This window comes from Brassica napus, chromosome C7 (assembly GCF_020379485.1).
Source record: "Brassica napus cultivar Da-Ae chromosome C7, Da-Ae, whole genome shotgun sequence".
Taxonomy (NCBI): Eukaryota; Viridiplantae; Streptophyta; class Magnoliopsida; order Brassicales; family Brassicaceae; genus Brassica; species Brassica napus.
This window is the reverse complement of record NC_063450.1, coordinates 24,600,829-24,616,737: the sequence shown is the minus strand read 5'-3', so window position 1 is coordinate 24,616,737 and position 15,909 is coordinate 24,600,829. Positions and strand designations below refer to the sequence as shown.

The window sequence follows — 15,909 nt, the reverse complement described above, 5'->3', positions numbered from 1 at the left end:
GCATGTTAGCATATAGATGAAATAAAGTGACTTGACAAAATAAAGTTCACATGCACGTTAGCATATAGATGAAACAAAGTAACTTAAGGGATTCAAAATCCTCATCTTGGTGAGGAATTGAGAGATAGCACATACTTACCAGTTACCACTTGATTATACTAGTTTGCAAGAACTGCAAAAAGAAACTTTTCTGTCAACTTTTGAAGAGCCTTTCATTGTATTATATATAGATACATCATAGATTGTTCTATACATAAAACAAAGATCTAAAACAGTTAGCTCCATAAACTCCCATCTGCTTTCTAAGAAAAAAATTCCAGAGTCCTTGCCAAAAACAATGTATGTCATCTCATGTTGCAGCAATGGGGCTTCCCTAGTCTCTGCAGCTTATCCCACATGCAAACCATCTGCCGTGGGGACTGGTAATGAGCGGTGAAGTAGTCTTCTATGCATCCAAACTGGCAGAACCTGAGGCTGTGAACCACCTCCACTGGTCTAGTCTCGTTGAACTTCTCCACCCACATTCCCATGCTCACATCCTCCATCTTGAACAACTGCAATAACAAAGTAAGAATGACCATATCAACACATGCTAAAATTAAATCTAGGAAATGTGTAAAAAGGTTAACTTACTCTTAATCTCTGCTGTTCAAAATCATCGACGATGAACTTAGCTATGTCATATGACAAGATGTAACCCGGACCATTTGCATATGGTGGATAATACTCTTCTGGCCATTCCTGAAAGTTTGTCATAACCATCTTCATGTTACTTGTTCAGCTCTATTGTGTTTCAGGTGCTAAAAATTTAAATCGTTACCTCATATGTCACAGCCCACTTCCCAGTGCGCAGAGGCTTATGGTAGAAGTTAATGTTTCCAATATAAAGGCTACCTCTTCCCTTAACCTTCTCTGCTTCTTGTATCACAGCATCTACTCTCACAAACGTATCATCATCACATTTCATAATATACTTTGCCGCCACTGTGCTAACCCCATATTCACAGATGGCAACCGTCTTGAGCACCACAAGGTCATAATGATCCATGTAGGGTACTATGACAATATCACCAAAGTACTCTGCTTCTTTCTTTAGATTCACATTAACTTCCTTTCTTGCGTGCTGCAACATGAATCAACATTAACAACTGCAGTTTAACTCCAATGATTTTACTATATTCAAGACTTGTTGCTTACCAATGCCACAAAGAACCGGGCAACAACTTTAGATGATCTGACTAGCTTTTGCTGCATCCATGACTTCCTCACAGCCATTCTCTCTGCAAAATGGTTACCAGCAGAGAGAATCCCGATGAACAGCTCCACAGGCTTCTCAGGCAACGCAGGAGCTTTCCACATGCTCTGCATCTCGAGATGCTTCTGAGGAGCGAAACTCGGGTTTGTGGAAGGTAAAGAGGAAGCATATATAGAATGCACATCAATGTTCCCCTTGACTGCTAGTCCAGTAGCATCCTCTAGAACAAACCCCTGAAAAATCCATCACATTATTCAATGTTAAATCATTCCTTAACTAGCGGTTTCAGACAAAACAAAACAGAGAAACTCACGGTTCTGTAAGGGAAAGATGTGATATGTCTTCCATCAACGCTGATGTGGTAACCTTCCATCCCAGCTCTAAGGGTAAGAACAAAGAGCTTCCCTTCTCCAAAAGGGTATGGCCAATCATGTGTCATCTTCTTCCTCCGTCCCATAAACCTATTCAACCACCATGTCTTCTTTGTTTCATCATCACCATCATCCCTCTTCCACCCCTCACACTTCACCTCTCCGTCAACTTCACATAAGGATTAAACAAATGGTCATATATTAAAACGACTATTGATATGAAATTAAAACTATATAGTATATACCTAACTCTTCATCATCACTAGACTCGTGACCATCACAGCGTAAAGCAGAGCCCCACTGCATCCTATAACAAGTGTTCTGCTCTATCACCGGCCTCCCACTCCAGTCACCTCTAACCCTCGGGTTGAAATGGAGGATCCGAGGCGGGTCTTCACCCTCCACCGCTTTCAACCCCTGCAGCTCCATCATGAACTGAGTCACCATCGTCGTCTTACCATCATCACCCTTCTCGGCGTGCGCCCAGTGCGGCGTCGCCACGACGGTGACGTGAGATCCAAGCGTTAACCCGCACGGCAAAACCAAGATCCGGCTCCGGTTCACGAACTCGGAACCGGTAACCGAAACCGTATCCGGACATTTCTCCGTCCGGGTTTTAACCGGATTTGGTTTGGGGATTAAACCGGAATCGAGGTTTCCCCACATTTTTCTTCCCGTTGAGATCGCATGCTTCACGGTTTCGTGAAAGGTGGAGAGCTCGTCGGCGAATCCGCCGCCGTAGAAGAAGCTCTCGTTGGTGAAGATTTCAGAGACGGTTTTGAACTCTCGGTGGATATGACCCGCCCGGTTTACCCGACTCCGATCCTTGAAAGGTCGATGTGGGGTTTCTTCTTGTTCTTCTCCGACAATAGCCCGGTTTGCTTCCATAGTTCCAACAACCATCTGTGTCGGCAACCCGTCATCAGAACCAGACCCGGTTCGGAAGATGAAAGGGATCTCGAAGCTCATCCAGAGGAAGTAGAAGAGGAGAAGAGCTAGTAGGAACTGAACAAGACCGAACCGGGTATGTGAGGCGGAGTTATCGAGTTTAGACTTCTTCATTGTTTAATTCAAAACCCAAAACTCAATGAAGAAGAAGAAGAAGAGAGGATATATGAACATAAACTAGTGAGCCATTAATGAAAGATTGTTTTTTTTTTTAACTAAGAAGAATGAAAATGTCGCAAGAAAGATTCAAACTTTATTAGAAAAAGTTGTTGATTTGAGTTCCAACTTTAAAGCAAAACTCGGAAGCTTTGAAGTTTGAACAGAAAACGATAAACTCTGAGCCGGTCTGTAACCGGTGTATGAAGGAGGAAAGCCAGTTACTGCTGAAACTACGTCGTTTCTATCGAATTCAGTAAGAGGAACTGGGGAAACTATAATTGTATTTATTTATGTGTAGAAAAAAAAACTTTGCGTCCTTTTATAAAGCTTTTGTTACAAAAAAAACCGAAATTTTATTGTATCGCGGGAATTTAAATAAGGGTAAATTTTATACCCGTAGAATTTATAACACTGATAGAGAGAGTTTATTATAAGGAAGAAGAAAAGTGTGTGGGATGTGTTACAAATGATCGAAATTGATCGTTTATATAGAGAAGAAATTCACTGTGTAAATAGTGCAGCAGACCCCACATCCTTTATATTTTTCAACGTTTTCGGCGCTGTCTTTCATAACACTCCCCCTTGGGGACCGGTGTCACTATCCACTCTCGCTTAACGTCTTTGTTGCCTCGTTAAAAACCTTTCTAGGAAAAACCAATGGGAAAAACCATAGTAAGGTAAAAAGAGTACAACTACGTAAGCTCCCCCTCGAATGAGCAGTCATAGATCCTTCTGATGACGCATTCCAATGTTACGAATATGTTTTCTGAATACCGAAGTCGGAAGTGATTTTGTGAAAAGGTCAGCTGCATTGTCGCATGATTGGACATATCTTACTTCAATCTCTTTCTTCTTCACGAGCTCTTGAGTGTATGAGAAGAACTTATGCTTTGTTCTATCACTTTTGATATATCCGTCCTTTGTTTGAGCAACACATGCTGCATTATCTTCATATAGAATAGTTGGCTCTATATTTTCGTCAATTCCACTACTTGAACAGATGTGTCGGCTTATTGATCTTAGCCATACACATTCTCTACTTGCTTCATGGAGTGCAATGATCTCAGCATTATTTGAAGAAGTAGCCACGAGCGTTTGTTTCTGAGAACGCCAAGATATAGCAGTGCCTCCGATCGTGAAAACGTATTCTGTTTGTGATCGAGCTTTGTGTGGATCTGAAAGATATCCTGCATCTGCAAAACCAACCATTTGACCTTTTGAACTTTTAGGATAAAACAAGCCTAAATCAATGGTCCCTTGGAGCTAACGAAAAACATATTTAATCCCATTCCAATGTCTTCGAGTTGGAGATGAGCTGAATCTTGCCAAAAGATTCACAGCAAATGATATATCAGGCCGTGTACAATTTGCAAGGTACATCAGCGCTCCAATTGCACTTAGATATGGTACTTCCGGACCAAGTATCTCTTCTATCTCCTCAGGTGGTCGAAATGGATCACTTTCAATATTAAGTGACCTAATGACCATCGGGGTGCTAAGAGGAGTTGATTTATCCATGTTAAATTGTTTCAACACTCTTTTAGTGTATGTGGATTGATGCACAAATATACCATTTTGTGAATGTTCTATTTGTAAGCCAAGACAATATTGTGTCTGTCCAAGATCTTTCATCTCAAATTCTTCTTTGAGATAGTTTGATGCCTTTTGTATTTCCTTTTGAGTTCCGATAATGTTAAGATCATCAACATATACCGCGATTATTACAAATCCGGATATTGTTTTCTTGATGAAAACACATGGGCATATAGGATCATTCACGTATCCTTCTTTTATTAAATGATCACTGAGACGATTATACCACATACGTCCAGATTGCTTTAACCCATATAATGATCTTTGCAATTTTATTGCACATAACTCTTTAGGTTTGGAACTTAATGCTTCTGGCATTTTAAATCCATCAGGAACTTTCATGTAGATATTAATATCTAATGATCCATATAGATAGGCTGTAACAACATCCATGAGACGCATCTCTAGATTACTATCAGCTGCTAGACTCATCAGGAATCTAAACGTAATGGCATCCATAACTGGAGAATACGTTTCTTCATAATTGATTCCAGGTCTTTGAGAAAACCTTGAGCCACTAGACGAGCTTTGTATCTCGTAATCTCATTTTTCTCATTTCGCTTTCGAACGAAGACCCATTTGTATCCAACTGGTCTCACATCTGCAGGTGTGAGCACAATAGATCCAAATACTTCTCGTTTATTAAGCGAATCAAGTTCGGCTTGTATTGCATCTTTCCATTGTTCCCAATCATGTCTCTTTTGACATTCATAGACAGATTTTGGTTCTGGATCATCGATCTCTTAATTTATTTCACTTGACACAATATATGAGAAAGCATCATCAAGATCATTTTGTTCATTTCTATTCCATATCCTTTTATTATGGATGTAGTTGATAGAAATTTCATGATTACTTTCCGACTCATGATGCTCAATTTTCTCAGTATCCTCATTATTTGTTTCTTCCAAAATACTTTCTGCTATTTTGGATGTGTCATTTACCTTGACATCTTTTTGTTTTCTAGGATTTTTATTCTTAGAACCAGCAGGTCTGCCACGCTGCAGGCGTGTTTTAGACTCTCGTGTATCGTCCGCTTTTCCTTGCTCATTTGATATTTTGATACAAGCAGGAGCATTCACGGCTGGTATATGAGATTTAGTTACCGTCTTGGTATCCGGAAATGCATCAGGTAGCTGATTAGCTATACTCTGTAAATGCATGATTCGTCGAACTTCCAGTTCTGACTCTTTAGTAGGAGGATCAAGATATAGTAATGAAGGTACACTCCATTTGATATCATTTTCTACATTTTTGTTTTCTCCCCCTAGAACTGGGAATATTTTCTCATCAAAATGACAATCGGCAAAACGAACCGTAAAGACGTCACTAGTATGTGGTTCTAGATATCGTATAATTGATGAAGAATCAGAACCAACATATATTCCCAATCTTCTTTGTGGTCCCATCTTTGTACGTTGTGGTGGTGCTACAGTCACATATACCGCACAACCAAAGATTCTAAAGTGGGAAATGTTTGGTTCTCGACCAAACGCTAACTGTAGTGGGGAATACTTATGGTATGCACTCGGTCTGATCCGAATGAGTGCTTCTGCATGCAAAATGGCATGTCCCCATACAGAGGTTGGAAGTTTTGATCTCATGATCAATGGTCTTGCAATCAATTGCAGACGCTTAATTAAAGATTCGGCCAAACTATTTTACGTATGAACATGAGCAACCGAATGTTCAACTTCAATTCCCATTACCATATAATAGTCATTGAATGCTTGGGATGTGAATTCACCAGCGTTGTCTAGTCTAACTCTTTTAATAGTATAATCAGGAAACTATGCTCGCAGTTTGATTATCTGAGTTAGAAATCTCGCAAATGCCACATTTCGAGATGATAATAGACAAACGTGTGACCATCTACTGGATGCGTCAATTAATACCATAAAATAGTGGAATGGTCCACAAGGTGGGTGTATAGGTCCACATATATCGCCTTGAATTCTTTCAAGGAACTTTGGTGATTCTTTATCGATTTTGGTTGGCGATGGCCTTACGATCAATTTTCCTAGAGAACATGCAACACATGTCATTTTATTCCCCTGAGAAATCTCCTGGATTTTCTGTGAATGACCATGTGAACTTTCTATGATTTTACGCATCATTGTAGTGCCTGGGTGGCCAAGGCGATCATGCCATAATGTGAACTCTTCTGGGTTCCGTTTTACTACAAGATTTGATTCGATTTTATCGATATAAGTATGGTGTAGCCCCGAAGGAAGTTCTGGAAACTTTTCCAATATGTGTTTTCTGCCACATTTTTCAGAAGTTACATACATGTACTTCTTTCCATCCTCAGTTGCAGACTGAGTATCATATCCGTGAAGATATATGTCTTTGAAACTCAACAAATTCCTTTTAGAACTTGGAGAATATAGAGCATTATTTATGGAAAATTTTGTTCCATTCGGCAACGTAAAGTTTGCTTTACCAGTTCCTTCAATCACGTCTGCAGGACCTGATATTGTATTGACGACAATTCTTGTCGGTTTTATATCAGAGAAATATCTCTTTTGTCTCAGAATAGTGTGCGTTGTTCCACTATCTGGTATACATATTTCTCGAATCCGTTTCTTGGATTTTGCACCATTAGCATTTTGATCCATTTCTGAAATTGTCATAAATATTAATAAAAGAAAACATAAAATTCATTCATATAAGGAAACACACAATAATTATACATTAAGGTGACGTATAAAACATCATTATTTGTTTAAAACAGGAAATATAATAATTATACATGACAATATTGAAAACTATTCAATAGTCTTATTATAGGCATTTCGGTTCTCTTCAGGAGTAATCTAGTCCAGCTCATTAGCGAAGTCGGAGGCATCGAGGTACGATGTCCCTTCAAAGTTTTCAGTGAGGTTCACTTCTTTTGATTTGCCTTTCATGGACTCTTGATATAACTTACAGAGATGTGGAGGAGTACGACAGGTATGGGACCAATGTCCTTTACATCCACATCTGTAACACACTGTCCCACGCTTCTGGGTGGTATCTTCGTGAGTTTCTTTACCCTTGGAAACTTGTTCGGATCTAACCCACTTGTTAGATCCCTTCCATTTGGGATTGTAAGTTTTTCCACGTTTATTATTGAAACGGCGACCATAACCTCGGTTGGTCTGGTTTCTCCTTTCCGAATTTTCTATCGCCGTAGCATTCACTTCAGGGAATGCTTTGGCTCCCGTAGGTCGGGAATTGTGGTTTTTGATCAGAAGCTCATTGTTCTTTTCAGCCAACATGAGCGCAACCATCAATTCATAAAATCTCGTGTACCCGCATTTTCTGTAAATTTCGGGCAAGAAGTGAAGCTGTTTGTAGAAAGTGTTATAAGTTTTATTCATCATTTCTGACTCACAGACAGGATTACCACAATAATTCAGGAGTGCAACTATCCTCAGGACAGCGGAATTGTAATCCTCACCCTTTTGAAAATCTTGAAACCTCAGATTTTTCCACTCTTCTAGAGCGTGAGGGAGGTTGATTTGTCTCTGGTTATCGAACCTTTATTTTAAAGTTTGCCACAGTTCAGCTGGGTCCTCGACGCTTGCATAGTCGTGCGTTAGATTTTCATCTAAATGCTTCTTCAGGAAGATTATCGCTTCGGCTATATGCTCGGGTGGTGATTTGTTACCGATTACAATTGTTTCGGTTATCTTTTTCATCACCAGATATGGTTTCACGTTTGTGACCCACCCGACGTAATTTTCGCCAAATATTTTCAGGGCCGGGAACTGGAGTTTCTCGATGTTTGCCATTTGTATTTCTAAAACACAAAATAAAATATTTTATTAGAATTTCGTAATTTTAAAATGAACCATTTATATTGATAATACACGCAATTACAAGGAGAAGCAACGCATAGAAAAGTAAACCGACATTAAGCGCAAATTCTCCAGGAGCAAATTCTCCAATAAAAAGATCGTACATAGAAGCAAAAATAAAAATTGCACATAAGACCAAAAATATGCGAATCATCTTTCTTGCAATGAAAAACTGGAATGGAGCGATTTGAAAATATTTGATAGAAGATGAAATGTTTTGGATGAAGTAAATGAGTGAAGTATGAGTGTATTTATAGATGAAAATCACTGTTCATGACCGTTGGAGAAAGGAAAAAATTTTGAAATTTTTTCTTTGTGACCGTTGGATTAAATCGAGTGCACCAAAAACCAGTCCGAAAATATCGTATTAAACAGTCAATCAAATCTATAAAATTTCATAAAAATTAATAAAAGTAAAAATTATGGCAATGAAATATATATGTTATGACAACAAATCATGCGACGGCTCAGCCGGTCAATGCAGAGTAATAAATAAATTATACGGCGGCTCGGCCGACCAATTAACAATAAACAGAATATAAGGAAGCTCGGCCGACCAATTAACAATAAACATGATATAAGGCGGCTCGGCCGACCAATAAAATAATTAAATTATTAATAAATAATATAGGCGGTATTCCGGCCATTTTAACATGATATAAATAATAGTAGAGACGGTATACCGACCATTATAGCAGAGTATAAATGATACAAATAAATTTTACCAAAATTGAGAACGATCGTGCTGATAACGTGTTATGAAAAGAACTGGAATTTTATTGTATCACAGAAATTTAAATAAGAGCAAATTTATACGCGTAGAATTTTAAAACACTGATAGAGAAAGTTTATTATAAGGGACGAGAGAAATGTGAGGGATATATTACAAATGATCGAAATCGATCATCTATATAGAGAAGAAATTCACTGTGCAAATAGTATAGCGAGTTCCACATCCTTTATATTTTTCAATGTTTTCTGGCTGTCTTTCATAACAGCTTTTTGATTTTTGTGAAATTATTCATAATAATGAACGGTAATTAAACAAAAACTTAACCGGTGAATATTACTGAACGTTTTTAGTGGTGTAGCAAAACTCCAAATACAAATATAAAATAACCGCTAATAACGTTTTTAATGGTGAGTTTCGGTTATATTTTTCTTGGCTCAAATTTCATGTTAAGAAATATCATAACAAAAAAAGTTGAGTTTGTAATAATATTTTAATGATTAAAATAAAGACAGCCAGGTGGTTTCTAGAGGGATACTCACCATACATTCTCATCATTATAACATACTATTATTTATTATGATTTAGAAATTCTTATATTTCGTTTATAACATATTATTTATTATGATTTACAAATTCTTACATTTTCAGTTGCAAAAAAAAAAAAAAAAATCTTATATTTCGTTTAACATGATTCATTAATTTATGACCAGTGACAACGTACTTGTGGTAATGTCGGTGAGAACTTTAGTTGTATGCCCGGCTGCAATTCCTTTTAATAGTTCTTTTTTTTGTGCTACTACACACACATTCATTTCGTAATTTTAAAAGTTTACATTCCATGATCGGAGGAGTTTAGTAACGAGAGAGCTGATTTTGCCACAGAATCAGCCATCCCATTACCCACCCGAAATACATACGAGAAGGAAACAACACCAAACAAAACACTAAAATAATAGATGTCAAATAAAATACCGAACAAAACTGGTACCGATCCACGACCCTTCAAGAGCTTGACCAGGGAGAGAGAATCAGACAGGATCATCAGGGATTTGATATTCAACGAGGCAGCATACATCACTGCCGAACGGACAGGCGAGGCATTCAGCCATTAACGCCGAAGAAACGTGTTTGCGCGAGCTACTGATAGGTTCCAGTGGCACCCGATCGCTACAACCCGAAAAAACTCCCCCTGTTCCGCGATATCCAGTGTGCGCATCCCATGCTCCATCAACATTACATATCAGGAGGTACCAAGGGAGAGCGTGGGCTAACGGATAGAGGGGTGGAGCGTTGAGACTTGTGCTGCTCCTTTTAATAGTTCTTCATGTCCTCTAGTTTCGTTTCCACTAATTATTTTCCAAATTCAAAATTAAATAATTTTCACGGGCCCATTTACCACATAATATACAAAACACCTTAATAGATAAATCAAATGTTTGCCGAAAAAGATAATGAAATGTTTACATTTTATTTTACATATGCCATAAAATAATCTGAGTCTTTGCTGGAATGATGGAAACTAAATTGGGTAAAAATGAAATAATCCATGATTTATGATCTGTGGCACGTGCCAAAAGGTATTTCCTTTAGCTATTGTCGAATCGACGAATTCTTCTTTCAATATATAATACGAAAGCGTGTATAGTGATAGTATGGGTCCAATCTTTATACACAGGTCATAGATTCAGCTTAGTTAGATACTTTCAAGCGAATTATAATTTTGTGAAATAAATTAGTTAGACTTGCTGCTTAATTTAGATGAAAGTTAGGCTTGAGGTTTAAACCATTGACAAAACAACAACCAGAAAAAGTTAGGTTGTTGAGTTTTAATAATAAAAAATGGGAGATCATTGGTTCTTCAATTGAATAGTTTCAAAAAGAAGAATATGATATTAAAAAATGTCAAAAGAGACATTTTTTTGACATTCGAGACATTAAAGTTACAAGGTATAGGTAAATAACACTATGAAATCATAGTGAACCAGATTTTGAAACTTGACTACGTTTTTCTGGGAGAGAATTTATAGAGTTTTCTTAGTTTTATTTGCAGAAAAAACACTATCATCATACTGCCAAAACGACACTGGGAAATAACTGACCCTATTATAAAGGTGGTCCCAAGTGACTGAAATATTGGTCCCAAATGGTGCTTACAACATGTTTGGGCTCATATGGAGACAATAATGCCCAATCATGTTTTAAGATATTCAAAAGTTGAAAATAAACTTTTTAATCGGCTTTAAATTGGAAAACTCAGTCTCCACCATTTACATCTTTGTAAAAGATAATTCCAATTTATCCCATCCAAATTTATTGATAAGAATAAATAAAATAATTAAGAACTATGTGTAAACTTTTACCAAAAAAAAAAACTATTGTGTAAACCGTTGCACGCATGGTAGTGATTGTAGACTCAAATTTGCGGCCATAGAAAATAGGCACAAGAGAATATAGTCGATTTCGTATTTTGAAACATTGTTGTTTTGTCATACGCTTGTCGATGGACATTGGTATGATCATGTCTGTTTTTATTTATAATTTTTGAAAATTCCGTTCATTATTTTTGGTATATAAATCACCCATCCCAAATAAAGGATTGTTGTCATACCATTTCTTGTTCTTCATATCATTATAAATTGAGTTAAAAAAAATCAAAACTAAAGTTAAAAAGAGATAATTTTATAAAACTTCCACACATAAAAATTGCCAGAGATAAACTTGTTTTGGACAACTACACGTGACCGCATGCTCATCTAATATCTTGTCAAACGTTACTTATGCTTTTTTTTTATGTTGTGACCCAAGTTTTATCGCCATGCATATTGAATGTTCTCCTCAATAAGTTGAGCTTTCTCTAAATTTGAATAGGTCTGTCAGTTGATCTTTAAAAATGAGATGTGAAAGGAATTAAGATGGGAAATAGCAAGGAACAGAATAAGCATGTACACTTTTGGTAATATTATTAAGACTAATATTCTCTTTTTTGTAACTCTTATCTTTTTCTTGTTTATCCATTTAACGTTTGGTTCTACGAAAATAACAGATGCACGCATACTTCGTGATCCTCCCTTACTTAATCTCATGAGGCAAGGGCTTAGACAATCTCTCTTTTCTCTTTGAAATTATGGACCGTAGACTTGGTCTAGGTGTTTTGGTTGGTTTATCATTATTCTTTTTCTAGTCTTTTTTTGCTTCTAAAATTTTAAAATATAGACATTAAAATTCTCTTGGTTATATATGCATATGACACTTGCGCATATTAACATTCTGCATAGAGATTTTTGTGTTGATCACTGTATCTCCGGTACACAGAAGGAAGGTGAAATTCAGATTCATGAGTACATAAAAGGAAGCAGATGCGTTTGGTGGGGTTATGACTTATGAGGTCAATACGTTTTCAGATGATTGCATCGCTTCCATTAAATCCAATTCTCTTCGTCTATTTTTTGTATAGTGGGATCGTATTTTGCTACCGTTTCTATTTGGTGCCAGTCCCGTTTGGTTTTTGACTCTGTTGTACGTCTCATGAAGGTTCTTGGCTATGGAAGAGATAGGAAGGTGATTTTAGAAGCGCCGTTGTACGATAAAGATTGCGTTTTAGGCAATAATTTGGCTGCGCATTACCTTTTCTCTTCGGACATTTCCAGAGCCAAAACCTATGCTCGAGCTGCAGAATACCATCTTGTAAGCTCTACCTATGTAAAGTAATGATACTCCATAGCTACCACATGTCTAAAATTGATTGGTTTTACTTTCAGGGGAAAGCCACTCCTTATGAAAAAGCATTTTTCGAGGCTGTTAATTACTTGATCTCTGATAATATGGACGAAGATGTGGCTTTGGAGTTACACTCTAAGGTTAGGATGTTTCTTGGCTTCTAGTTCTTCGTAGTTCTGCTTGCGCTCCTTAAATTTGGCTGTATAACTCGATATATATATATAACTCTTCATGTTTTTCAGCTCTTGAAAAACTTTCCGAAAGATTTTCTATCTTGAAAAACTCGATTCTGTGTTTCTACATGGGCCGACCTGATCTCTCTTTGCCTCTTTTTGAGGAGGTACTTCAAATGCAGATCAAATTTACATGTACTGCATGCTTCAATCATTATCTTTAATTTACTTCACTTGGTTATAACTTCGTAGATCCTACCTGAGAATCAAGAACATGACTATGTTTATGGTATGCTTGCATTCTCCTTATTGGAGCGTGGACATTTAGCAGAAGCTGAGAAAGCGGCTAGGAAAGGATATGAGATCAACAAAAACGACTCTTGGGCTCATCATTGTGTGAGTTCTCAACGTTTATATATTATCCTTATATTTTGTTGTTACTTGGTATGCAAGCTTTCATTTGTGTGTTTGGGCAGTTGTGTCATGTTCTTCAAACTGAATGTCGTTTCAAAGAAGCAGTAGAGTTCATGGAAGCATGCTCAGCTTCATGGGATTCATGCTCTTCCTTGAGGTATATAAATATTTTTCAAATAAATTAGAAAAATCTTATGATCATCCATGGAAACACCTATTAAAGAAAAATAAACATTTGAAACGTTAGGTATTCGCATAACTGGTGAAATGTCGCTGTTTGTTACTTGGAAGGAGGCTACAAAAAATAATGATAATAAGATGTGCAAAGAGCTGGAGAAAGAAGATACTGTTGCTACAGACGTAATTCCCTTATAATTTTTCTTCACCTTTTTAAAAATGTAACATGGGATGTTCAAAAGAAATTTGTAACATGGGACTAACATGTCTTATACTTGTAATATTAAAATTAGGTCTACATGGATGCTCTCGATTTGATGTTGCGCTTGGACACACGCGATAAACTACCTGAGTTTTTAGACAGACTAAAAGTCCTAGCAGACTGTTTGACTGACCAAGTAAGTAATGTCTATGTGTTTGCCTTGCATTCTTATGCATTTATTTTGCACTTCTTCTAAAGTTTGCACCATTTCAGTGTTCAGAAAATGTGGTATCAAGAGTGGCTTTTTGATATTACAACAATTTAGGCGTTGAGTAAAGTTGGAAACACTTCACAAGCACATGTACTGCTCGAGGGCCTCAAGTCCCGGTCAGTACTACTTTTCTCTCTTGTAACATTTTGTTCTTGTTTCTTGACTTATCATCTGACTCATCTAATTCTAACAGAACATGTAACATGAACAATAAGAAACAACAGTTGATGCAGAAAGCGATTCAGGTTAGTTTTGTTGATCTTGATTTACAACTACGGAATTTTTGAGCCTTTTTATATCATAAGATTGTTTTTCTTAATTTAAGCTAGCTCGCTGAAGCTGTATATGAATATGGAAAAGGCAACAACACAAAAGCTCTAGAAATGCTTGGTCCAAATTTTGACGTTGTTGACTAGGCCTGGGCATTTCGGGTATCGATTCGGTTCGGTTCGGGTATTTCGGGTTTTGGATAGTTCGGATAGGGGCTAGAGGATCCATTTAGTACTTGACCTATTTTCGGTTCGGTTCGGTTCGGATAGTTTCGGGTTCGGTTCGGTTCGGATAGTAAATGTAGGAACCGGAAAATATCCGAAAAAAATTCGGTTCTCATTTGGATCCGGTTTGGGTTCGGATAGTTCGGGTAGTTCGGATAATTTGGATAAAATATCGGTTATTTAGGGTAAAATATCAAATAATTAGGATGATTTAGATAAAAAATTTGGATATTTCAGATAAAACTATCTGGATAGTTTCGGATACTTTCGGGTAGTTTGGATACTTTATAATAATTTAGTTATCCTCAACTATTTTCAGATACTTTTAATAGAATTTTAAATTAAAAATATATATTTAGTGATGTTATATGTATATATAATTAATATTTTTATATATTCGGGTACCCATTCGGTTCTCGGTTCGGCTCTGGTTCGGTTTGGTTATTTCGGATATAAAATATAGGAACCGTTTGGGTATTAGTCCGGTTCCGGTTTCGGGTATTTCGGTTCGGTTTCGGTTCGGTTCTTCGGTTCCGGTTATTTTGCCCATGCCTATTGTTGACTATAAGGTAATGCATGTTCTTGCATTTATGAGATATATCACTGCGTCTTGAACACTGGATTTGCAGCGGTTAGAGTATTGGAGAGGAGGATAAAGCAGAGAGATGGTGCTCCTATCTTGTGGCATTTGCTGGTATTCTTTTAGGCACTTTATATGCGCACAAATGTTGATTTAGGATACATTTCATGTCTATTTGGAAAGATAGATGCATCGGTGTTTATACAGTTTATGAAACGTTGATGCTTTGTTGCAGGAGAAGAGTTACCTCATGGAAGGCAATGCAGAAGCTGTTGTAACTACATGTGAGAAAGCCAATGTGTTGGAATCTTCATATTTCAAGTTTTCTTGATTACACCATAAAAACAACACCGTCTTGTTATCCTTTAGACTATGCTTTTGCGCTTTGTTGAATATAGTTATTGTCGATGTAAAAGCTGAACTTGAACTTTCTATGTAAATAATTTTCGCTTTGACCAAGAATATAAATAGACGTTTTCATAAATAAATGTAGTGCTGCCATGATCTTCTTTCCTGCATGAAGCATCACCTAGTCATATAACTTCCAGATGTCTACTAGTTTTGTAATTAATATACAAAAAGTCATGTTAAGACTTGTTAGTTATTACATGCATGATGCATCACCCTAATAACGTTCGAAGTTTCATGAGTAAGTAAACAAATATTATTTGGTGACTATGTCTTTGAAAGCCTGACAGGTTAACGATTTTTTTTTTTTTTTTTAAATAAAAATAAAAAAGCAAACCAATCGCGGGCCGCCACGAGTCAGTGGGGCCCGCGAACAGTGTAAGAAACTCACTAAAATCGGTTCTTAATTAGTAGTTTTTGTAACCGATCCTTATGGGTTTTGTGGGGATCCACGCACTAAGAACTTCGCTAAAAACCCCGGATAAACATGTTTTTAGATATAAAAAATAAAAACTCAAGATAGGGTCTGCTGACAAAATATATAATATTAAAAGACATATTCTCTTGACTTT

General features: G+C 37.0%; 1 protein-coding gene and 1 non-coding gene across 2 annotated transcripts; one reads left to right on the top strand and one right to left on the bottom strand.

Moving 5' to 3' along the window:
• Positions 1-156: 156 nt before the first annotated feature.
• Positions 157-3,025, bottom strand: LOC106371037 (hydroxyproline O-galactosyltransferase GALT4). The gene is made up of 6 exons (XM_013811057.3): positions 1,872-3,025; positions 1,569-1,795; positions 1,198-1,488; positions 821-1,123; positions 634-741; positions 157-554 (listed from the first exon to the last, which is right to left on the bottom strand). The coding sequence occupies exons 1-6, from the start codon at positions 2,686-2,688 to the stop codon at positions 345-347; spliced, it is 1,956 nt and encodes a 651-aa protein (XP_013666511.1). The 5' UTR covers positions 2,689-3,025; the 3' UTR covers positions 157-344.
• Positions 3,026-8,942: 5,917 nt separating this feature from the next.
• LOC106369433 lies at positions 8,943-15,633 on the top strand. The gene is made up of 12 exons (XR_007326130.1): positions 8,943-12,286; positions 12,433-12,585; positions 12,660-12,758; positions 12,861-12,958; positions 13,044-13,187; positions 13,268-13,362; positions 13,453-13,565; positions 13,676-13,780; positions 13,858-13,971; positions 14,049-14,100; positions 14,979-15,043; positions 15,165-15,633. It is a non-coding gene; the product is annotated as an uncharacterized LOC106369433 (transcript).
• Positions 15,634-15,909: the final 276 nt, after the last annotated feature.

Bases quoted from the DNA above. Each gene is read 5' to 3' on its own strand.
- LOC106371037 (XM_013811057.3), bottom strand. From the start codon at position 2,688: ATGAAGAAGTCTAAACTCGATAACTCCGCCTCACATACCCGGTTCGGT. The intron at 1,796-1,871 runs GTATATACTATA...CCTTATGTGAAG, and splicing joins TAGTGATGATGAAGAGTTAG to TTGACGGAGAGGTGAAGTGT. The intron at 1,489-1,568 runs GTGAGTTTCTCT...TGGATTTTTCAG, and splicing joins CATCTTTCCCTTACAGAACC to GGGTTTGTTCTAGAGGATGC.